Here is a 23,114-nt window from a genome sequence, read left to right as displayed (position 1 = left end):
CACACACACACACACACACACACACACACACAAAAGCATGCACACACACTCCTCCCAAGGCAGACATCTTGTCTTAAGGAGGAGGCACAAGTTTTGTCTGCCTCTGTGGCTGTAACAGGATGCTGTCAGTTTCGTCCTTAAAGATGGGCCCTGCTGTCACTGTCCCCTAGGTTGGCTCTGGTTCCAGTTAGCCAAACAGAAATGACACAAAACCAGGATATTTTAAACCCCATCCCTGCCTCAGTCCCCCTCATTTCAAGGCAGGCAAGAAGCCCGCTTCTTGCCTGCTTGCCCGAGGCAGATAAGTCCAGGGTGCTTGCTTGCCTAAGCTATCTGGGGATGCAGCTTGCAGAGGCCGCTCCTCCTGCTGCTGCTGCCGCCTGGCTGCAAGCCAGAGGCTTTGAGAACCATCTCAGGGAGGCCTGGCCTCTGCTAAGTGAGGCGCAGGGGAGGGAAGCTGGACCAGTCTTTCCTCTCCTCCAAGGCTAGCTGTCTTGACACAGGGAGGCTCCCGGAACATCAGGTTCTGACCTTGTGAGAGCCACAGAACTGAGCTCCGTGCATAAGCTGCTGCTTATGGTTTTATTCTGAGACATGGTCTCACTGCGTTGGCCAGGCTGGCCTTGATCTCGCCCTCCAAGAAGCTCAAAGCCAGCCTTGGACTTTCCAGCCTCCTAAGACAGTCCCTCACTCCATCTACCCAGTAGCTGGGATTGCAGGCCTGCACCACCATGCCTAGCAAAAGAGACAAGTTTTAATGTAATTTCATTAGCTCATTATTTATTAATATCACTGAGGATCCTGCTTGTTTAGGCCTGTGTCTGCTTTTCTGTACAAAGCATTCTGGTTAGGTTTCTTTTTTCTGTCGTTCCCATTGCCTCGGACTCCCAACCTCAGTACGGTGTACATTCTGAGCCTCAAAATTCCTGGCAGTGCTGGCGAGGGATGGGTAACCCTGCAGTGTTTTTATTGTATCTTTGGTTTCTATTCTCTGGGTGTCAGCAGCCAGCTCTTCTCTGTCTGTGACAGCCTAGAAGTCTCCATTTGTCACTTCCATTGGGGGGACGAGGACCGATTTTAAGAATTATAAAAAGCATCATTTGAGGTCAGGGGCTTCCCCGGCCTCATCTGTAACGGGAGGTTGCGAGGTTGCGAGGTTGTGAGGTTGTGTCAGTTGAATCCAATGTCTCTCAGCTCTGTGCCTCAAAGCAAAGCCCACCTAAGGGTGGATTGCTAAGAGAAAGATAAAGGCTCAACATTGCTCCTGGGAGAAATGGGCCTCAGCCTGGCCTCACTCCAGTGGCTTTCTCCAGAGGCTCAGCGATCCAGGGTTACTACTAGTGTAAATGTCAGATCACAGGCATCTGCTAGCTGTGTGACCTTGAGTGGTGCACAGTGTCACTTCTCTAGGCCCTGTTCAATGTGTAAGCAATTCCTGCTCTGATGAACTTAGCCTCTGAGCAGCCCAGATGCAGCCCCTGGGCCCAGGCTTGGTGAAGTAGCCTTGCTTCTTGCCTGTCAGCCACATTTCATTAGGCACTGGATCAGCCTTGGTTGGTAGGCGGACCTCCTGGCTTCCTCCTCCATCGGTGTTCTTCCCAGAATCCCGTCTGCAGCCTTACCTTTGTCTCTTGTCTCCAGCCCAGTTACATTTCCCAGATAACCTCAGACAAGCCTGAATGGCAGCAGCATTCCTCAAACAAAGCTGCCCCAATAGGTCACCAGCATATGCCGGCAGCTTCCTGCTCTTTGCCCTAGAAAACAGTTCAAGTGATCAGAGCCTGGGAGAGAGGGAGGGAGGGAGGGAAAAGGGAGAGGGAGAGTGCAGGAGTGTGTGTGTGTGTGCCCCCCCCCCCTGCTTACACAACAAGCTTTAATCCATGCGCTCCCCTGCTGTGTATGTATTCTCTTTTCCATTTGGGAAGTTAGGTGTCCCCAAGACCTATCAGCAACTCCATGTGTTGTTGCCTCCCCTCACCCCCCAAGCCATACTTCATATGACCAATAGTAGAGTTCTAAGCCACATGAAGGGGAGGGTGCCGGGATCAGGCCTCAGGTTCCCCATTTGGTCCCAGTAAGGTTTCCCTCCCCAGTAAGAGCTGACCCTTCCCTTTGGGTGAAGCCAGGCCTGTTGTCCTGAGTGCCTTTGTCAGGCCTAGTGGCTCTGGAGTTGTCCCCTGCTGCTATAGGCCTCAGCTGGTTCAAACAAAATCCTGTCTCCTTTCCAAAGCCAGGGTTTGCCCTGCAGTACTGTGTGTTTAGATTCCTGGCTGGGTCTGGAGCCTGAGAGCAGATTCCCCAGCCAGGGAGAGTGCACGCTGGCCTGCTGGGCATCTGTTGTCCTTGGGGGGGGCAGGGAGAGCAAGCCATCAGCTCAGCCCTTCAATTCCTTTGAGGAAACGCCTGGGGAGGCAGGAATGAGTCCTAGTTTCAGTAGCTGAGGGGGACTTTATTGCTTTCTGGGTCCACCTCCTGGTGTCTGGCTGCATCAACTGCTGGCCCCTGAAGAAAGGTGTTTATTTAGCGTCTGTTTTTTTTTTTTTTTTTTTTAAAGAATCTTGTTAATTAAGGATGTTGTTGTTTAAAAAAATAACTAAGAATAGGAGAGAGCCTTGGACAGTTTTTGATTCTCCTCTGTGCCTTTTCTACAAATGACAGCTTTTAGGAAAGAATCAGGCATTGGTCTCCCACCCAGCACCATCGGGGAGAATTCTAAGCAGGTCTGAGGAACTAGTTAATATTTTACTGGGGAGCAGAGCCAGAGATGGGGGGAGTAGGGGGATTGCCAATGTGAGGCTGTGTGTGTGAAATTGCCCTTCCATCTGCCTTAGGGGACGAAAAGAAGCAGCTCTCTGTGGAAATAAATTGAAGCAAGAACCCTTACGAAGCCCGGGGGATTTGTCTGCCCACCAAACAGGGCCCAGTTTCCCCCCAGAACACACATACAGGGGCGATTGTGGCAGAAAGGGCCAACCTGTGGGTGTGTAGGCCTGACTATAATGGACGGGCTTGTTTCCTGGCCCGGTTTGACATCTTTCTCTGTCCCTCTGGATTTAAATGGCTTCTCAGACTGAGAGGCACTGCCTGTATGCCCTGGATTCACAAGGTCCACGCCTCCTTGGGAAGCAGAGGCGAGACAGCAGCTAGCTAGCTCCCTCTCTCTCTCTCTGCATCTGCCCGGAGAGCTGCAGCTGGTATTTTTCCACAGGCCCTTTTCTGCAATCTCAGGGCCTAGTTTTTTCCCAGCGAGGCCCAGAGTCCGAGAGAGGGTTAACAGGCAGGAAGCTGAAGGCATCACAGACTAAGACGGAAGTCAGATTTTTGTTTAACTGACAGGTTTAGCAGGCCTCATTGGTGGGGGGAGGGAGCAGAGGGAGGGAAGACTTAAATGGAGGCATGTGGCCTGCTAGCAACGCATTTGGCTTTTCTTAGGGTAAGCCTGGAGAGGGTACCTCCCTTGCCATCCTGACAGAGCCCTTTTTGGTTTGTCTTTGAGGACCGGCTGAGGGGTGGCGGTGAGAGGTTAGAGGTTTCCCAGCTTTGCAAATGGCTCTGTGGGCCTGCCTTTTTTCCAAGAGCCACTTTGACCATGACTAGGCAAACTTGATCACTCCACCTCACAGCAAGCTGCACCTCTCAGCTCCCAGGAACCAGGGCGCCCCTTGCTGATTTGTTGGGGCTCCCTCGGGCTGCCTGTCTCACTCCCCGCGCCCCCCCCCTCCCCCAGAGGCCTGTGTCTGGCCTTGTCCCTATTGCTTCTGCCTCCCTGGGGCTCTCTCCACCCCTAAGCTCGACTTTGTCCTTTGAGACCCACTCAAGCTGGCTTGTTCTATAAAACGGCCTGCTCCCCTCCTTAGAGAAGGACTTGTGTGTGGGGGCAGGCGTGGATGGGTCGGTCAGCCCACCCCAAAAGGGCCCTTCCCAGTGGCGCGCTGGCTTCAGGCTTTGCTGGAGCAGGTCAGGCTGGCTGCACGGGTTTGCCTGGCCTGGGGGATCCAGCCAGGGGGTGGGAGAAGTGCTTGTGGAGGCCCTTGTCCCAAGTTTTCCCTCCTGCAGAAGGCCTAGCTTAGCCTGTCTTTTCTATGCACAGGATGGCTCTTGCTCACCCGAGCCTCACAAAGATAATCGCTCAGGAAGTGTTTCAGCCAATCGGCGGCGGCTTTACACTCCGATTGGCCGGGGCAGCCAATCGGGGATGAGCTTTTATTAGGCGGCCAGATCATCAGCCGAAGTGCCAAACCCTTTTTCTGTGAGAACTAGGAGCCTGTCCTCCATGTTTTATAAGTATTGACATTACACAGTTAACAATGCATCCACAGAGGTAAGCTCGGCTTTTTAACCATCTTTTCCCCCCTCCCTCCGAGTCATCGAGTCGTGGACTAGCAGTGTGATTTCTCTGTAGCCTGGCTCTGCCACACTTCCCCCCCCCAGAGCACTTAGGGTAACTTGGGACTGTTTAGAGAGATTTTTTTTTTCCTTTTTGGGTCACATGGCTAAGTAGCCATTAGCCATAGCTTGATTTTACAGACTGGTGAGGGCTTGGAGCACCTTTATTTTGACCAGGACAAAGAATTTCTGGACTAGTGTGAAGCTAGATCCTGGTATGCCAAAAGAGAAGCTATTATCCCCCCTTCTTTTATTTTATTTTTCCCTCCCTTCCTCTCCCCCCTCTCCCTCTCTCTCTGAACAGTCCTCCCCCTGCACTGTCGGCCGCTGTGTGTCACATGCCTGCTGGGGGAAGAAAATGGAAGGTAAGCCAGAAGCCAGAAGGTCTTCTCCCAGCACAGTTCAGGACTGCCTGTGGCAGAGAGCAGAGCAAGCCAGCCTGCTTCTCCAGAGAGGTTCTGGGAAAGGCTGGGCTAAGTTCTGACAAGAGAGGATGCGTGTTTGCACCAGAAGTCAGGCCTGAACAAGAACAGTACTCAGGGACCCAGGCTGGCTCCTGGGCCTAGGTGGGTGGTGGCGTGTGGACTGTCATCTCTTCCTCTCCAGAGCTTCGCACTCGCAGCAACATTGTTCAGGGTTTTTTTTTTTCCTCCCCCCCCCNCCCCCCCCCCCCCCCCCCGACTTAGCTTGGTACAGAATGTTCTTCAAGTCAGCCTACAGCCAGCAAATGTTTCTGAAAGGGTTTCCTAGCCTCTGAGGGAGTTTTTGGAGTAGGCTTGGTGCCTGAGGGGTTGGGGGTGGGTGGGGTGGGAGTGGGGATGGGGAGAGATTTTGAATAACATCCTGCAGGGGGGAAAAAAAAAAGAGGTCTGTGAGGACTCTGACTCCTTTAGTTTTATACTTCTTGCATGATTTTTCCATGGGCTAATGTCTCTTTTATCCTTGTCTCCCTCCCCCCTTTTCAAACATTCTATCATCTTCTGTCTTCTGTGATACAGTGCAGGGGACATGGCTCATACATACCTGAGGCTCATGACAGCATCCCATATCCAGTTGCTGGGTTGTATTGTTGTGGTTGTTGTAGTGGTGGTGGTGGTGGTGTGCGTTTTTAATAAGACCATGTAACTGTTTACCAAAAAAAAAAAAAAAAAAAAATTTTTCCTTTTTGATCAAGTCCCAAATCTGCCAGCCTGTCCTCTCCTCCTAACTGGGGAAAAGTGAGACGGTTGCTTGAACGTGTTGTTGGGTAAGTAAATCTATCTCCTCTGTGAACGTGGATCAAGAGTTTGGTGAACCTCTGGGGTCTGTGGTAATGGGGGCGGGGAGAGGGTGGCTTCCAGAGAGTGTCTTTGAGTTTAGGTGATGGCTTGAATCCACTGTTGTTCCTGCTAATCTGCAGTTAGGGCTGCAGATCTCACTTCCTGCTTACCCTCCGCTGGGGGGAGGAATTACTGGGTTCATTGTGACTCGCAGCTAGACCTTGGATTGTGCTTGGCTCTTCTGAACTCTGGGTAGGTGATCTGCTTGTGAAATGTGAGCAAAGCTGTTTTGTCCTTCCGGGGTTCCAGAGCCCCCCACACAGGGCATGTGCCTGCATGTGCGCCTTGTGTTTTCATGTGTAAGTTTTATGGTGTTTACATCTAGAACAGAAGCCTATCCACTCCCAAACTAGGTTTGGCTTAGGACCCACTGACCACTAGATACAGCCTTCACCTCCCTGAAAGTCTGGGCCACACACCCCTGTACATGTTGGCTTTGCGTTTGCCCTGAGATTGCAGCTAGAATCTTAAAGTCCTCACCTTCAGGGTCCACCTGGAAGCTCACCACATCTAGTTCCTGCTTTGAGATCTAGTCAGGCTGCATGGAAAGGCTGCCTCTGAGCAGTGGTCATTCCTAGGCCAATGGCACAGACTCTTGACTTTTTTCTTCTAGTGTTCAAGCAGCTGAAGCTTTGACATCAGTTGAGAAAGGTTCACTTAGTAAAGAGAGACGGACTAAATTATCAACTGGGCAGACTGTGTGGGGCAGGCCGGTGTCGCAGAATCAAACACAGATGGGATATAATGTTCTTTAAGCAGTGCCTTGGCCGCACACAAGTTCTGTTACTCTCTTTATTCTTATCTCCTTGCTGTAAATGGAAATTACAAACCGAGTTTCTTGAGGCCTCTGCAGATCCAGTGGCTAGTCACCAACCTCCTGGTTTGCCTCTCTCAGCCTTTGCGTAACTTCTTGGGCTGAAAGGAAACTTGAGGGCAAAGCGTTTGTCCTCTAAGAGCTCGCATTAAAATGGCTCCTACAGGTTTGGGAAGCCAGGATCTGTTTGTGAGTGTGAACCTCAGCCAATTTCCCAGCCCTGACTCAAGCTGGCTGCTTTTCCTCGTGGCCACCACCGTGCCTGGCGTTGGTAAAAAGTTAATTGCTTTTGAAGTAGCATTCTTTTCCAGTTACTAACGGGGGAATTAAAAAAAAAAAAGGCTGCATTGCAGTTGGACCGGGTGGGATCTTAGTGCAGGCCCACAGATTAGCCCAATGGGGTTCCCCTTTCTTCCTGTTCTCTTAAGCCAGCAGATTTAGGGGAAAGGTTAAAGATTGGCATTTGCAGTGGCCTGAGTAAGGACTTCTGGAAATTTCTACCATTTGTTGTTGTTGTTCCTTTTAGGAAAAGCAGGTGGCCAAGCCGAGAAGTCTCTTGCATTCCATCCTTAGGACTCCCCCATCCCCCACCTCGCTTTCCCTCATCCAGGTGGAAGGTTCAACACTTGTGCAGATTGCCAAGGCGAAAACCAAAGGGATGGGCTGTTTTCCTCTTTCCTCCTGCCTTCTTGGTCCCCAAAGAGGATGCACAGCTGCAAAGGGGCAGATACAGACGCTGATACGCTCTCTCGTGCTCTCTCTCTCTCTCCCCTCCCCCTTCATCCCACTCTCCCCCCAGCCCCCCTACTCACTTCTCTCCCCACCCCCACCCCCCACCCCATCTCCTTCTCTCCCTCTACCCCCTTCCTCTCCCGCTCTTCTCTCCCCCTACCCCTTTCCCTTCAGTGACTCCCTCCCTCTCACCTCTCAGCCTTCTCCCCACCCTCTCTCCCGTTTAAGACCTTCTGAGATGGGTACGCCATTCTGCTTTGGGAGATGAAGTGGCATTCATGTGGGGGGAGGGGAGCAACTGCTTTTATTAGCTCCAGAAAATGGTCAGTGCTCCGTCTTAACTAGGAATTAATTACATATAATCACTCAGTAAACTTTCTTCAGGGTTTTTTTTTTTTTTTTCCCTTCCCCTAATTGTAGAGCGAGAACATTGCAGGAATGTTGCAGCCAAGTCTAGCTACTTTTATAAATCGACGACAAAGATTTGAGTCAGAAAGAAAGCACTGAGTTCCCTTGGATTATAAATTAGAGATAAAAAGAATAGCCTTCCCTCTTTCTTCTAGAGCCTGTGCAGCATCCGGTCCTAAATAAAAGGTGTGTGTGTGTGTGTGTGTGTGTGTGGTGTCATATTTTAGAAGGCTGGGTGCTGGTGGTAACCCTGGAGGCAGGCTATGTTTGGGAGGTCCAACCTAATCAAATGTGTGATCTCTTTTGTTTCTGTTTGCTTTCTTTCCCCTCCTGGCTCCTCTGACCGAGGCACCCGCTTACCAGCCCCTGGATCTCTTTGCCTCTGGTTGACCCTGAGAAGAAAGACACATTCAAGGGGCCCCCTCTCCGTGGCTCAGATGTGAAAGGCAGTGGTGGGTTTAGAAGCCTTCGTGGTTGTTCTTCAAATGCAAAAGCAACTCAGGAGTTACCCTTGGCCTCAGGTTGCTGGGCTCGGTAGGGTTGCCCTTCCCCCTCCTCGGCTTCAGCTCTCCTTCTAGACAAACAGGGAGGCCCTGCCAACGCTGCAGCTCGCAGGCTGCCAGGCCGGCCCTTCCTACCCGGATCACCTACCTGCAGGCCGGCTCCCAGCCAGCGGCCAGGCCTCGCCCGTCTCAGCCTTGGGCATGGCGCCCTTCTTTCTCCCTAGGTGCTGAAAAGCTGTCACCTTGAAGCTCCTTGCCCCTAGTGCTAGAGGGATTCTGAAACTCTCAGACCTTAGCAGTCAATGACATTGGCCACCATGAGGCTATTATTAATAGTTCAGCCTGTGAAGGGGGCTTTTACAAGATGCATTGTTACCCCCCGCCCCCCGACTCTGTGTGTGTGTGTGTGTGGGGAGGTGGACAGAAACCTCTTTTGTGAGAGTCTTCCGTGGACTTGGGTCAGTCCTCTGTAGACTTGAGGGTCTGTCTGTCCTTGCTGATCCCCGGCCTCAGGAGTAGCTGCTGTTATTTGGTGGTGGCAGATTTTAGGCTCACAGACTTTCTACATTTTTACCCTGGCCTCAGACAGAGGTGCAGCCCTGTAGCTTTGGCGTCTTAGATGCCTGCTGTTCTGGGAGATTTCTTATTCACCTGGAGAAGTGATGTGGAGCTGTGCTGCTCTGGACTCAGAAGGGCACACGAGCTTCCTCCCGCTGCAGCCTGCTCTCTAGGACAGATCAGCCTTGCAGAGACACCTGTCTGTCTTCACATTATGCCAGGGGGCCGCATAATTCCTAACCTTCCACTCACCTCAGTGCAGGGTAAGGGGGCCCCAGCACAGTCTCCCGAGGAAGGCTGGACGCCTGAAAGGGAAGGCTTTTCCTTAGGAACCTGTGACTTCACTAAGTCTCCCTGCCACTGACTGCAGTTTGTTGTTTTTTTTTTTTCCCCCTTCCTTCTTTTTTTATTCTTCAAACGTTGGATTGTTGGTGTCCTTTGGTGGAGCGTTTCCTAGTTCTGATGTTTATGAAGGCGGCTTTGGAGCTAGCAGGGCTCCTTAAACATGAGCTCAGCTATTGAACACACTGCTACCATTTTAGTTCAATACAGGAATGAGGCACTGTTGCCAGCCGCCATTTTAAGAATCCTGCATAAATAGCTTAGCTCCGATGACTGCCCGTTTTAGGTGAGTGATTGCAGATTTGCTAACTGTCCCCCTCCCCCAATTAAAGGAATTTCTTTGCAGATTGAGGGGAGCATGCTTGGTTTGGTTTTGTTTTTGTTCCTTTCCCCCCCCTTTACATCTCGATGCTGACGGTGGTGACATGGGGGGAGGATGCTGTGGCTTGGGTATTAACTATTTCTTACAGTCTGGACCCTTTTGGTCTTTTTGAATGAACATAAAACCTAGGGGAAGCGCTTGGGGACTGGTCGCATGATTTCCTGAATTGCTGTGTGATGTTCTTCTGACTAGGGCAGCGAGGTCTTGTACATGCTGGTTCTGTGTTCTAGCTGGCTTACAGATTGTTATAAAGTCAAGCCGTAAGGACACTTGGGAAAAGCAGGATCTGCCTATTGTATCTCCATCCAGGCTCTCCCCCTAACACCCTGTCAAATAGCTAGGCTTTTTCTTTTCTCTTTCCCTTTTGGAACCAAGTGTTGAAGGGGTGAGATGCCTGGGAAACACGGACCATCCCTGAGTCCTCAGAATTAATAATCAGAAGGGCTAAGGCTTCCTGGAAGGACAGGAGTGCGGAGTAGGGCATATGCAACTTTTAATGCTTCTTTCTCCCTCCCCAGTGCCTGTAGGTTTAGAAGCCCAGATCTCTTGCTCAGGGAAGGAGTTGTTATGTGGGAGTCTTCTTTTTGGGCAAGGGGATGAGATGGACTTGACCGTGTTTGCAGGTTTTGGTTCTTCTTTCCGGTGCCTGAAATGTAGCAGTTTGTGGATTCCCCCAGCAAGTGCGTTGGGTAAATATGAGCTTAGTCCTGATGCTCGTGCCTATACAATGTATGCAACTAGTTGATAAATTTTTTTTTTTCCTCTTCTTCTTCTTGGCTTATTTCGCTCTGTTCTCTGTGTGTTCATTCACCCTACCAGACCTTTACAAAATAGAAATGTCAGTTTGGAAATGGGACTTGTTTCTTTGTGGATGGAAATGATCAGGGTTGTTGGATTCTAGCAGTCAGGGCAGAGGGCAGGCTGTGTGGCAAACAGGGGTGGGGTGCGGAGGGGGGGCAGGAACAGGGGGAGCGGCTGCATATGCTAAGACTTTTAATGTGTTAATGGCAAAAGTTCAAAGTATTTTCTCCAGCTGCAGTTTTCTTTCTAAAGATTGTTATTTGGCTGCCCGCCCCCTACTTCCACCCCACAATCTCCCAACAGCTCTTAAACTAAATTGCCCAAGATCTGTGGGGGCATTTAGAAAGATACGACTCTTTCTCATCAGCACTTTTGATATGATTATTTATAGTTCTTCCTTTCCAGTAACACACCCGGGCTTAACCCTGAGCAGCAACAACAACAACAAAAAGAAAAAAGAAAAGAGAAAGAAAGCCGAGATTGTGGTGTGGGCAAAGGGTAGGCCCTCAGATGTGGCTATTCGAAATGACTAGTTTTGAATTTTGGTCTTTGCTTTTGTAAACAAAGTATTCTTTCTTTCTCTCCCCCCTCCCCCTTTTAAATTCAGACACTGCAATCGTCAATTTAGTCAAATACAAGTTGTGCACTTGTGCGTGCATGTGTGTTGTGTGTGTGCACACATGTACTCGCACAGATGGGGGTTGCCTTTGGAGGGATGGCTTGCTGTTGTGGGAAAAAGATGGTTTTCCTCAGTAGTGCTGGAAGATTCTAGGCTCAAAAATTGATGGTGCTGTTGCTAAGTCAGGTGACTGTGGCGATCACTTGTGATGCTTGGGAAGATGAAACACTTACCCCCCACTTCTGTTTCAGAATTGATTATCTTAAACTCAGCAGCCACCACGAAACTGCTTTGCATTTTCGTTGCTTCTCAGCTGCATTCCTGCCTGAAGTATTCAGCCACAGAATTGTTCTCTTCAGTGCGGGTCCTCTTCCTTGATCAACACACCTTTGACTGTTTCCATCATAGCAGAAATCCTTCAAGTGGGTTTCCAGTGTTGTGTGTGTGTGTGTGTGTTGTATGTTAGCTCTGAGATTCATAATTGTTTCTTTCCCCACTGGTACTTTTCAATTGGAGCACAAATTAGAGTTGTACCTCATCGCTTGTTCAAAATATGGGTGGGATTCATTTTTCATGCCTCATGCTAGAGAGGGCAACAGAATGCCAGTTGCTAGGAAGATCGAGGTTATGGGCTGTGCTTTTACAGTTAACCATCTACCTCACCTCTGGCTGCAAGAACCCCTTTCAGCAGCACCCAGGCAGGTGTCCAGTGTGGTTCAGGCAGTGTTTCTGAGTTGCAGATGTTCTTCTCCTGAAGCTGGAGTAGAAGGTGCATCGTCCATGTCCCCTGGATTGTTCCATGTTGGTGACATGCTCAGGTCTGGCAATCAGGCTTCTTTTGAGAAGGATCACCTGTGACAATGTGTCATTATCTCCTTGGTGATTTGGGATATTGGTCTCTCTACAGATGCAGACTAAATAAAATTGTTACCTAGGCTCTGTATCAGAATGCTAAGTGTGTTAATATTCAAATTTAGACCCAAACTACCTTCCTCTCTCTCCTCTCTTGGGATTAGTTAAAGTCAGAGGACTCTCAGCTCCTGTCATGTGCAATAATCTTTTCTTTTTCTGCCTAGTTCCTGTCTTGAGTTTTGTACACACCTCGAGCTCTCCCAAACAGGACTCCATCTTACCCCAAGTTTCCAGGCTGGAGGCTGCCTTTTTGACACAGAGCATGGGACGCAGACAGCACAGCCTTCTCAGCTGTTTTCCTCTCTTGCCTTCCCAATGGAAAATTCCAGCCATGTCAATTGGTGATGCACCTATTTTCTTCTTGCTGAACCCTGCTCTGCTGGGATGGCACCTAGAGTGGTTGCTTAGCATCTCCCCAAAGCACCATCTTGGAAAGCCTGAGACATTCTAGTACCTGCCTATAACAGCAGACCTATCTGCTTTTCCTTCTGCTTGGCTTGTGAAGTGTGAGGTTGACAGGGCCTGCTTTGTTGAACCTGTGTTCCAACAGGGAGGCAAGAAGGTTCTGGATGACAGACCTTCCTAGCTAAGGGGGGCCTGCCTTTCTCCTTTCTTAGCCCAGCTTTCCACTCAGCCTGTGTCCTTTAAATAATCCTTCCTCATTCCACTGTCTGTGCTGGAGTGTAATTAGTCACAGTTCAGAAGGAAGCCATGCCTGGTGGGTTTGAGACTGCCCAGAGACCCTAGGGTCCTGATTCCTGTGATAAAGGCTGCTAGAATCTGGCCACGTTTTTCTACTTTGTAATTTAACCAGTATGTCTTTTTCTTTTTTTTTTCCCCATGTTCCCGACTCACTGGGGAGCTGTTAGGTTCAGGATGGGGGAGGCAGGGAACCACTGGTAGAATTCCTGGTGCCGCTGAAGGGTTTCTCTAACCTACCTTCATGGCTCCCTGGTGTTAGCAATGAGAGACTTGCTAATTTGAAGGCTAGGCTCTTTAGGATTGAAGCTGGTAGGTGGTACTTGAGTTTCTAAACTAAAAACCACGTCCCTCACAACCTCTTAATGAATTAGGTACGACAACTGAAATATTAATTTGACTTTTTAAGAACATATTTTTAGTATTCTGGTATTTTAAAGAAGTCTTTTGGCATCTTCGCACTTGGTTGAAGTCAGGTGTGTCGTCGTCCCCCCCCCACTTCCATAAGGAAGGATGGCCTTGAGAGAAGGCGGTTTTGCTGCTCTCTGGCTTCGCAGCAGCTGCCCCCACAGAGACCATTTGCAGCCTACCCTAAACATACATAATCTGTTCTATTTCAGCTTGGCTGAAGAGGAAATAAAAACTGAGCAGGAGGTGGTGGAGGGAATGGATATCTCTACTCGCTCCAAAGGTGAGTCAAAAATCTCAGATTATCTACTGCGACCTCCAGGAGAGGGGGATTTCTTTTGTTGTTGGAGAGAGGTGACACATGGCTCTCTGAGCCGCCAGCCGCCTGCGACACTGTAGGGTCTTTTGATGGATGGACCTAATTTCTGGAGACATGGTTCAGTCTACCGGCCTTCCCTGCCCTGCCTGTGAGGTGTGCTGACTTGCCCGGCATTGCCCTGTGGTGGTAAATTTTGGGTGTGTGTCTGGGGCTGTGAGTGCCTGCCCGCCGGTCTCTTCCCCAGAGCGATTCTTACAGGAGTCTAAATGTGCTTTCTGCAGATGCCACTGAGGTCTGCAGCTGTGGCAGGCTTCCTGATGGTAACAGCAGGCCTCTGGGCAACCGGTGGGGTGGAGTGGACCAGCTTCATTGGAAAATGGTGGCCTTAGTTGGCAATTACAAGGGAATGAGGAGGCCAGTGCCTGTGTTGGGAGCAAACTATGGTCTCTTCTCTGTTTATTCTGTTTGCGGGGGAGCCTGTAGTGGCCTGGACCTGCCTTGCTGCTCAGTGAGAGTTTGTGGGGCACCCCAAGGAGAGTATTTGCTTGTGCCTTGGGCGCTCTGACCAGCAGCCCTTTGGAGGACTGTCACGGGTTTGCCACAATAGCCTAGCGGCTGTTGCTGAGCTGGTCTGTTCCCTCTGCTGCAGCTCCAGGCTGTGTCTGGGAGGTGGGAGGGGCTGCAGGGAGGGTTGTTTCAGATCCTTCCAGGAGGAGGCTCTCATCTGGCCAGGATGTCATAAAATAGCACTTCCTAGAGGAGCCTGAAAGAAAAGAGAGCATCCTAGAGCTTTAAAAAAAAGAAAAGAAAGAAAAGAAAAGACGGTCTATTATTTGGGTCAAGCTAGGGGTCAGGTGGTCACACATAGCTGGCTGGGAGGAGGGAGGAGGAGGAAGAGGAAGAAGAGGAGGAGGAAGAGGAGGAGGAAGAGGCGAGGCTCATTGGCCTGTCCCCTGCCTCAGCTGTCCCAGCGTGATATAGGTCATCTGAGTTTCATTGTTCCAAGTGTCGAGGAACCCTGGGAGCTGGGGCAGGGTGTGGCTTCCCACCAGAGTCTTTGCAGACAGTTGGTCAGGACTGAGGCAGTCCCTTGAAGTAGTCAGGATTGGCCTATGTTCTGATGACACAGGACAGAGTAGAGAGGATGAGGGGGAGAGAGTCCATAAAGAGTGGGTCAGGTGGTGTTGGGTCTTCATCTTTGTCTGTCTGTCCATCTGTCTTCTGTTTACTTCCCTTTCTTTTTTTTTTTTTTTTGGAGGCAGGGTCTCACGACACAGCTCTGGCTGGCTTAGAACTCATACTGTAGATCCTGTTGGTTTTGAACTCAGAGAAATCCACCTGCCTCTGCCTCCTGAGTGCTGGAGTTAAAGGTGTGTACTTGCTATCTCAGGCGCCTCCTTCCTAAGGCTGTCTAGGATAAAGATACTGGTGTGTTTGAAGGCCTGTGGGACATCAAAGAGCCTTCTAGTGTTTGGCCTGTCTAATCCCCTTCTGGGGTGAGAGGTAGCCCACCCTGCAGGTGAGAACACCAGAGTCTCTAATGGGTGTTCAGTCAGGGAGGAGGCTGTGTCGAGACTTCCTCATTCTTGGACTCTCCTTAGGAGGCAGAGTAAAACCTCCTCCAGTAGAACCACAGTCATAGGCCACCAACTTGGGAAAAGTCCCCAGGGACCTGCCTGTCTTGCCCACTGTGGAGACCTTTTCTGTCGTTACACACCAAGAAGTGCCTAGTTCGTCATGAAATGCTGTTTTCCCTCTGTCTGCTTGCCAGCTCTGGATGACTTCCCCAGGACACTGAGGACCGTTCTGTAGGGCTGAGGGGATGGCTCAAGTGGGAAAGTGCTTGCTGAGGCCCTGAGGTCATGTCCAGAACTTATGTAAAAATCCTGCCTTGAGTCTCTGGTCTCAGGGTGAGGCCTCTGGGGAAATACAGTGGGTGGACTGACAGACCGCACCTGAGTAAGGCCTGAGGTTGACCTCGCGACTCCATCCATGTGCGCACGTGTACACAGGCACCTGTCCTCACTCAGATTATCTTCCCTCCACCCACCTTCTCATATCCTTCTGCTTGTCGTCACCAATGTCACCAGGACCTGCCTCTCCATTGCCCTGTGACACCCGTTCACCTGTACCATCTCTTCCCAGCTTTGTTCCCTGTGTCATTCTGTTTGTCCTTGGGAGTTTGTGCCTCTGTCTTTCTGGAACATGCCGTCCTGGGTCCTGGCAGCCTGCTCCGGATCACACAGATTCAACACAGGCGTCGTTAGAAAAGCTTTCGGTGGCTGTTGATTCTGAGGGAGCCGTTCTCCCCTTTTGAGTCCTGGTTTTAGAGTAAGCTCATTTTAAGAGTTTTAGATTTCAAGAATACTTACGCAGCCCTACTTCACCCCACCCCCCTCCACCCCTCTCCAGCCCGCCTGTTTCTGTCCGACTTGGCATATCTAAATGTTCTGGATTCATAAAGCCCACACTGGATTCGGTCTTCCTCGGTTTTCCTGGCAAAGGTCCCCTTTCTCTTCTGGAATGCTCTTGTGACGCGCTGTGACACTGTCTCCTCAGTTTCTCAGACCTTTGTTTTTGTTGACCTTGACATTTTCCAAATTGTACTCTTAAAAAAAAAAAAAAAAGGTGTGTGTGTCTACCTGCCTGCCTGCCTGCCTGTGTGAACAGAGGCTCATGGTAGCTCATGCCAGCCTTAAACTTGCCATGTAGTCAGGGGTGATCTGCCTAAGTGCTGGGCTTAGGTGTGTGCCACCATGCGAGGGTTATGTGGTGCTGGGGACGAGACCTGGAGCTTGTTAATGCTAGGCAGTGAGTGCTCCCCACAGAATATTCTGTGGGGAGGAAATCACTGAGCCACATCCCATGAGCATGGGGGTTGCAACCCTCCTTCGACTTCTGTGCGCCTCCTCCTCTGGGACAGCGTGTGACTGCATTAGAATTCTGCACAGTGGACATGATGTTCCCTTATGTCTGTCTCTCCCCTCCCACCCACCCCAAAAAAGGGTTATTTATTGATTTTATTTGTTTGTTTAACTTTCTGTGTCTGGGTGTTTGCCTGCTTGTATGGGTATACCTGTGTACCTTGTGCATGTCTGGTGCCCACAGAGACCAGAAGAGGGTGTTGGATACCCTGCAACTGGGGTTATAGGTGGTTGTGAGTCATATAGGAATTGAACCCAGGTCCTCTCTGGAAGAACCAGTGCTCTTAATTGCTGAGCCTTCCCCCAGGCCCATCCCTAGGTGCTTCATCGTTCTTCTGTGTAATTGCGGACCCAAGGATCATTCATGAGCTCTTGGGGTTCATCCATTGCTACTTAGTACTGATTGCTTTCATTGGGCTGCTGGGAGCGCTCTGTGTTGGCTCTGGGTATCCCTGGGCCAGCTTGTCTTCACGGTCTCTGTCTATTTATGACCATTTATATTCTGGCTTCGTCGTCTTTATGGTCTGCTTTGGGCCCTTTTTGAGACAGTGATCTTAGAAACCAAGATCCAGGTGTGCTGGGTGCGTGTGCGGGTGCTGGACTGTCTGCTTCTAGGTTAACAGAGAAGCTGTGTGTTCTCACAGTTGCTGCTCCTGTCTGTGTGGGTTTTTTATTTTTATATTTTGCACATGCCTTTCTGTGTCTGTGGTGGCTAGCCATGAGTTCATGTGCTTTTTCTCCAAAAAAATCGATATCTATTTTGCAATTCTGCACGCATGTGTACACATGCACATGCACGTGCGGTTATACACACGTAGAGACCAGAAGACAGCTTGCTGGAGTTGGTTCTTTATACCACGTGGTACCCTGGGGATCAAACTCGGATCTTCAAGTTTTGGCCGGCAAGCACTTTTTTACCCACTGAGCCAGTTCAATGGCCCTTAGCTCCTTTCCGTTAGTGTGTGGGCCACTTGCCTTCCCTAGTGCGGCCATCCCAGCACTGGGGAAGCTGGCTCCTCAGGTTTGCCTTTTGTGAGCTGCTTTGGAGTATTTTTAGGCTGACCTGCAGTGGACAGTGAAGACTGTTAACTCAAGTGTACACTCAGTAGACCCTGACCCACTCAAGTCAATGGGGGCGTGGGGAGATGGAGAGATGGCTTAGTGGTCAAGGTATGTGGTTGCTACTCTTGCAGAAAACCCATGGCTCACAACTGCCTATGACTTCAGCTGCTTGGGATCCAATACCTTTCTGGTAGGGCATACACATGTGTCATACACACACTCAGATACACACATACACGTACATTTAAGAAAGATACTTGACTATCTCCAGCTCTCTAGGGCTCTCTGTCCTTATTCCTATTGCTATCCTGGGCTCTTCTGCCTATTGCTATTCAAGAGCACACCATTTTCTCTAGAAGGACCTTGACCTCCAAGTGCATCTAAGAGCAAGATAATGTGGCGTGTGTGCGTGTGTGTTTGAGTGTGTTGTACGTGCCCGTGCACTTGTCTGTGACTAAGTATGGCTTGTTGAGGTAGCTTTGGAGATCTTTCTCTTGTTCTCCATCTCACTTTTGGAGACATGGGATGACCGAACCTGGACTAGGCCATTCTGGCTAGACTGTCTGACCATCACGCCCCTGGTTAGTGTCTGCCTGTTTTCACTCTCCCCCCATGATCTGGGGTTATACATCCACCTTCCTGGGTCTGGCTTTTCACATGGCGCTTTTTACGGGTTGCCTAGCTTTTGTTGTGAGTACTTTGTCCACTGACCTCAGAACTTTGATTTTATTTATTTATTTATTTTTGCTGGGGTCTCACAGATCCCAGGTTGCTTTCCAACTTGTTATGCAGGTGAAGGTGACCTTGAACGTCTGATCCTCCTGCCTCTACCTCTCAAGTGCTGGGATCTCAAGGTTTCCTTATCACTGCACCATACCTTAGAATGTGGAGCTGCCAACTACATAGAGTTTTTAATCCAGGCCAGAGAGCCAGACTCTTTGGTTCCTGCTTGCCCCTGCCAAAGCAGAATTCTATTTTATGGCTTAGTTTTCCCTAAGTGGGATGGGAAAGTTCAGGTGAGCTTTGCTCGCATAGGGTGCTCAGAATAGTATGTGAACAGGAGAGCCCCCCCAAATGCCAGCCACGATCAGATAGACTTGGGGAACAGGGAGTTCTTCCTGGCTATATTTTTGTTCTTGCTCTAAGAAGAGGTTGTGGAGGTAAATGTGTCCAGCCAGCTTGGTAAACTGTGTGGGGCTGCCCAGGGTTACCTGGGAACTGGGAAATGTCTGTCTGTTTGTGCATGCGCACACAACTCCAAGGACGGAGTGTTCCTCCATTACAGTGGTTCAGCCTGCTGACCTGCTGGCCTCTGCACTGTTCAGAGTGATTGGAGGTCCCGGCACTTCTCAGAATCTCAGGGAGAGGCCCTCTTGTTTCTAAGGGACTTGGTGCCAGCCCTTTGGTGGTCCTCCTTTGTGGAGAGGGGCCTGTTCTGGTTGCTGCTGTTTTAAGGGCATCTTTCTCTTAAAATATTCATTTCTTTTCAATTATATGGATGTCTGTTTGGTATGAGCAAATAAATGTGTGTGCTGGGAAGGCCAGGAGAGGGTTTCAGATCCCTGGCTCTGGAGCTGGGGGACCGTTATGAATTGCAGGGGTTACAGATTGAACTTGGGTTCTCAGCGAGAGCGATATGTGCTCTTAACTGTGGAACCATCTCATTATTATTAATTACTATTGTTATTATTTTGAGTCAGGTCCTCTGGAGGTCAGACCGGTCTTGAATTACCTCCTAACTGTTGGTATTAAAGGCGTGTGTTCCCACACGAGGCCTCATTTTGCCTTTCTGAGACCAAGTTTCCTATAACCCAAGCTAACCTTGAATTTACTGTGTAGTGGAGGGTGGCCTTGAACTCTGGATCTTCCTGACTTCTGTTCCCAAGGGCTGGGATTACAACACCTCTGCATCCACATCAGTATCTGGACACTCCTCTTTCTCAGTCACCTGAGTGTCATTCGGATTTTACAGCCTGAGCTTTGACCTGGGGCACTGAGGTTCATAGAGTTGAAGTCTGTTGTGGCCAAGCTATGACATTTGTGATGTGTTGGGGACAAGGCTTATCCCTCTTCCAATCCTGGTTATCTCAGAGGTCCCCAGTGTGGTGATCCAGGCTATGAACGCTAATTGTCCCTTTAGGCCACTTTTCATGTGGTTCTCCATGTTCAGTATTTTAGTCCCACACATGTGCCACCCCCCACCCCCAATCGCCTCCCAACCCCTGCACCACCACCGCTAAGTGTGTGTGTGTCCTGTGTGGGTTCTCTCTTTCTGTTATGTGCAGCAGAAGTGGTCACTTGTCTCATGGCAGGAAGGCTGTTGGTTGGGTGTGGCTGGCTGGCTCACCAGCCTCATCGGGAACAATAGGGTACAGGCCATGTGTCCTGTGGCTGCCCTTTGGCTGCTGTCTAGACACTCGGACCCACCCTGGCTGGCTCCACAAGTAAGAACAAATTCCTCCGGAGATGAGGTGGGCCATCTGGAGAAGCTCAGGTCTTTTATTCAGGGCTGATGCTGTGTGAAGTCCAGCTGGCACTGGGACCTCAGAGACTCTGATAGGAATTGGTAGAGAGGCGACTGGTTGAGCCCAGGGCCTTGTGCTTTCTAGGCAGGTGCTCAGATTTCCTAACCCCCTCCCTCTTCAGCCCCCAGCCGAGACTTTGGCTTCTTGCATTGATTTTGCTGTATGTGTGTGAATGTCTTTGTGCCACATTGTACGTACCGAAAGCCAGAGGAGACTTTGTGAGATCTGCTTCTTCAACCATGTAGGCCCCAAAGATAGAACTCAGTCCTTAGGCTTGGCAGCAAACATCTTTATCTCCTGAGCCATTTCCACAGCCCAAGAACATAAGAGCTAGCACAGGCTTTCCTCGAGCCTGCCACAGATCTCCAAGAGTTAACGTTTTCTTTTCTTTCTTTGAGCTGAGATGTTTTTATGTTGCCCAGGCTGGTCTTGAACTTATGTGCTTAAAGGGAGTAGCCGGGACAGCAGGCCATGTGTCAACATACTTTGGAATTCTTTTTTTTTTTTTTTTTTTGGTTTTTCGAGGCAGGGTTTCTCTGTGTAGCCCTGGCTGTCCTGGAACTCACTTTGTAGACCAGGCTGGCCTCGAACTCAGAAATCCGCCTGCCTCTGCCTCCCGAGTGCTGGGATTAAAGGCGTGCGCCACCACGCCCAGCTTTGGAATTCTTTGTTATATTTTTGTTCAGAGGTAGGCTCCTTCCGTGCAGCCCTTCTGGGCATGGGACTCAATGTGTGGAGCAGTCCGGTCAATGAGGTCCTCCCGACTGGGTCTCTGGAGGGGTTGGATGGAAGGCAAATACCACCAACCCTGGTGTGTTTACTTACTCTGTGTGTGTGTGTAGGTCAGAGGACAATTTTTTCTCCGTCTACTCTGTGGTCTGTGGGTCTCAGGACTTGGGAACTCAGGTTGGGTGGTGGGAGAAGATGGCCTCGGAGCCATCTTAACTGACCTAGCTCTGAATTCTCAAATCCTATTCCCGCACCTTGTCTGCAGGGCTTTTAGGTTCTCTGAATATCAATCAGCAGCTCTCTTCCTATGTAATCACTTATTATTAATAGGGTAGTTCCCGAGTCTATTGCTTTCTTTATATCATCCTTGGCATTTTCCAGAGCGCGCACTTCTCAGGAGACAAAGCCTTCAGGCTTTCAAGATGCCAGGGTGACATTTGTGACCGAGGGTGACAGTCTGCTGTAAGCCGTTCGTGCATAAATCAGAAGCACCATCTACCAGGAGTGCTGGCACAGTGAATGGCTCCTGAGGTCTCCCCAGGCGCCGGGCAGTGTTTCCTTCTCACCTCAATGATTCTTAGCTCACTGCTGTGACGAGTGTATTCCCATTTCACAGTCTAGGAAACTGAGGCTCGTGAGGATGAATGAAGTGGCCAGGAAGGGCTGGGGGGGGGGTGTGGTGTCAGGTTTTGTCTTTTGCTTTAAACATCTGAGTCACATCCCTTCAGGGCCAGCAGGGATACCCATAATGGCTGCCAGCATAGGGAAACTAGGGGGCTTTGATGGTTGGGTAGGGGATCTACCTCACTGCTCAGCGCCAGGAATTGGGCTCACTGTCTGCTTGCTGGGATGAACCTGCCATTTTCTTGCAACAGTAGCTCATTTAGATGCAGAGATGTTTCTCTGTGTAGACCAGTTTTCTCAAAGATCGCTCATGAACCCAGAAAGTCACATCAAGGGGACGGAAATGGCCCAGGGCTGTCATTTTGCATTCTCTGTGCAAGACTGGTCACAGCACACTTCCTTGCAGGAATTTGGCCATAACTGCGTGAGTCAGGCAAGGCCCTGCCTCAGAGGCCAGAAACCTGGAGTCTGCCGCAGCCTGGTGTACTCCCTGGATGGAGGCTCCCTGTTCTTCAGGCCGTTTGCATCTTGATCCTGCTGCGCATACATTTTGTGGGCAGGGTGGTGGTGTGCAGCTGTGTGGTATCTGCATTGTGTCACCAACGCAAGGGAACGGTCCCCTCGGAAACTGGGCGCAGATGTAGCGGAAGCCCAACATATTAAAATCCCAAACACTGTCATTCTTTGTGAGTCTTGCCTGCGGATGGATGTGTTTACAGATCCAGGATGCTAGAGAAGTAAGTACAGTTAGAGCAATTTGCTAAGTAGTCCCAGACCTCGATTAGTACAGGACCCTCCATCTTTCTCTGTTGTGTGTAAATTAAGACTTTCACAAAGGGATTGAATGTGAGCAAGGCTGTGAGATAAAGAGTCCTTCTGTCAATTTCAAGGGATCTCTAAGAACACAACCATCAGTGCTTTTAAGCCATGGCGCAGAAGCGCTGCTGTGAGGCTTCCTTTCAAGAAACATTGGTAGTTTAAACTGTCCTGACTCTGACATCTCTGAGATCCCAGGAAGTGCCAGCCCTGCAGTGTTTAGTGGCAAGCCTGTGTGAGAGAACTCTCCTCCCTAATCAGGTCTAAATTATCCCAAAATGCTGAAGCTCTGATCATGGCTTTCAGACTAGAGATTGGCGGCCTCCTCTTGGCAAGAGCGACCCTGCTGTGTCCTTGTCTCAGGAGCATGGAGATTACAACCTGCTCTTTACAGGGGTGGTGCTGATCTGGATTCACATCCTCGTTGTTTAGCAAGGAATTTACTCACTAAAATTGCCCGGCTTGATGCAGTTGAGCTCTGTGGTTGACAGGGGGAAACTTCACCTGCCCCATTTTTGAAGCCCCGCTCATAGTAATGTCCACTTTGTTTGTTTGTTTTTATATGAGTACACTGTAGCTGTCTTCAGACACACCATAGAAGAGTGCATCGGATCCCATTACAGATGGTTGTGAGCCACCCTGTGTGGTTGCTGGGAATTGAACTCAGGACCTCTAGAAGAGGAGTTAGTGCTTTTAAGCCCCCGACGTTTATTTATTAATGGAGAAGACTGTCATCCCAAAGTGTTTCCACCCTAAAAAGAATGTCCTTTTTCTTCCTCCAAAGGTCTTAGAACAAATGTACCAAGTGGAGGGCCTGTCTCAGCATCTGGGCCTCTCTTACCAACCAGACATTCAAGTAATCCTTTTTTTTTTCCGGCCTCACTCGCTCTGGCCCTTCTCCAGCCATATTTATTTCGTGTATGTGAGTGCACTGTCACTGTCTTCAGACACAGCAGAAGATGGCATCAGAGCCCATTACAGATGGTTGTGAGCCGCTGTGTGGTTGCTGGGAATTGAACTCAGGACCTCTGGAAGAGCAGCCGGTGCTCTTAACTGCTGAGCCATCTCTCCAGCCCTCAAGTAGCACTTAAGGTTTGAATCTCTCTCATCTCAAAAGACTTGAAACAGCCGGGCAGTGGTGGCGCATGCCTTTAATCCCAGCACTCGGGAGGCAGAGGCAGGCGGATTTCTGAGTTCGAGGCCAGCCTGGTCTACAGAGTGAGTTCCAGGAC

The 23,114-nt window shown here is 50.0% G+C and overlaps 1 protein-coding gene across 21 annotated transcripts in view; it reads left to right on the top strand.

The window, feature by feature from the left end:
- Nucleotides 1–3,383: 3,383 nt before the first annotated feature.
- Nucleotides 3,384–23,114, top strand: part of Zmynd8 (zinc finger MYND-type containing 8) — a 103,204-nt gene continuing 83,473 nt past the window's right edge. For 6 of the 21 annotated variants that reach the window (XM_029484405.1, XM_029484399.1, XM_029484403.1 and 3 more), the window contains exons 1-2: nt 8,846–9,348; nt 13,096–13,166. In XM_029484405.1, coding sequence (XP_029340265.1) covers nt 9,332–9,348; nt 13,096–13,166 — 88 coding nt within the window. In that variant the 5' untranslated portion in view covers nt 8,846–9,331. The other 15 variants (XM_029484397.1, XM_029484388.1, XM_029484367.1 and 12 more) reach the window with 11 other exon arrangements.

This window comes from Mus caroli, chromosome 2 (assembly GCF_900094665.2).
Source record: "Mus caroli chromosome 2, CAROLI_EIJ_v1.1, whole genome shotgun sequence".
NCBI lineage: Eukaryota > Metazoa > Chordata > Mammalia > Rodentia > Muridae > Mus > Mus caroli.
The sequence above is the reverse complement of the archived record's forward strand: the minus strand, read 5'-3'. Positions and strand labels throughout refer to the sequence as shown.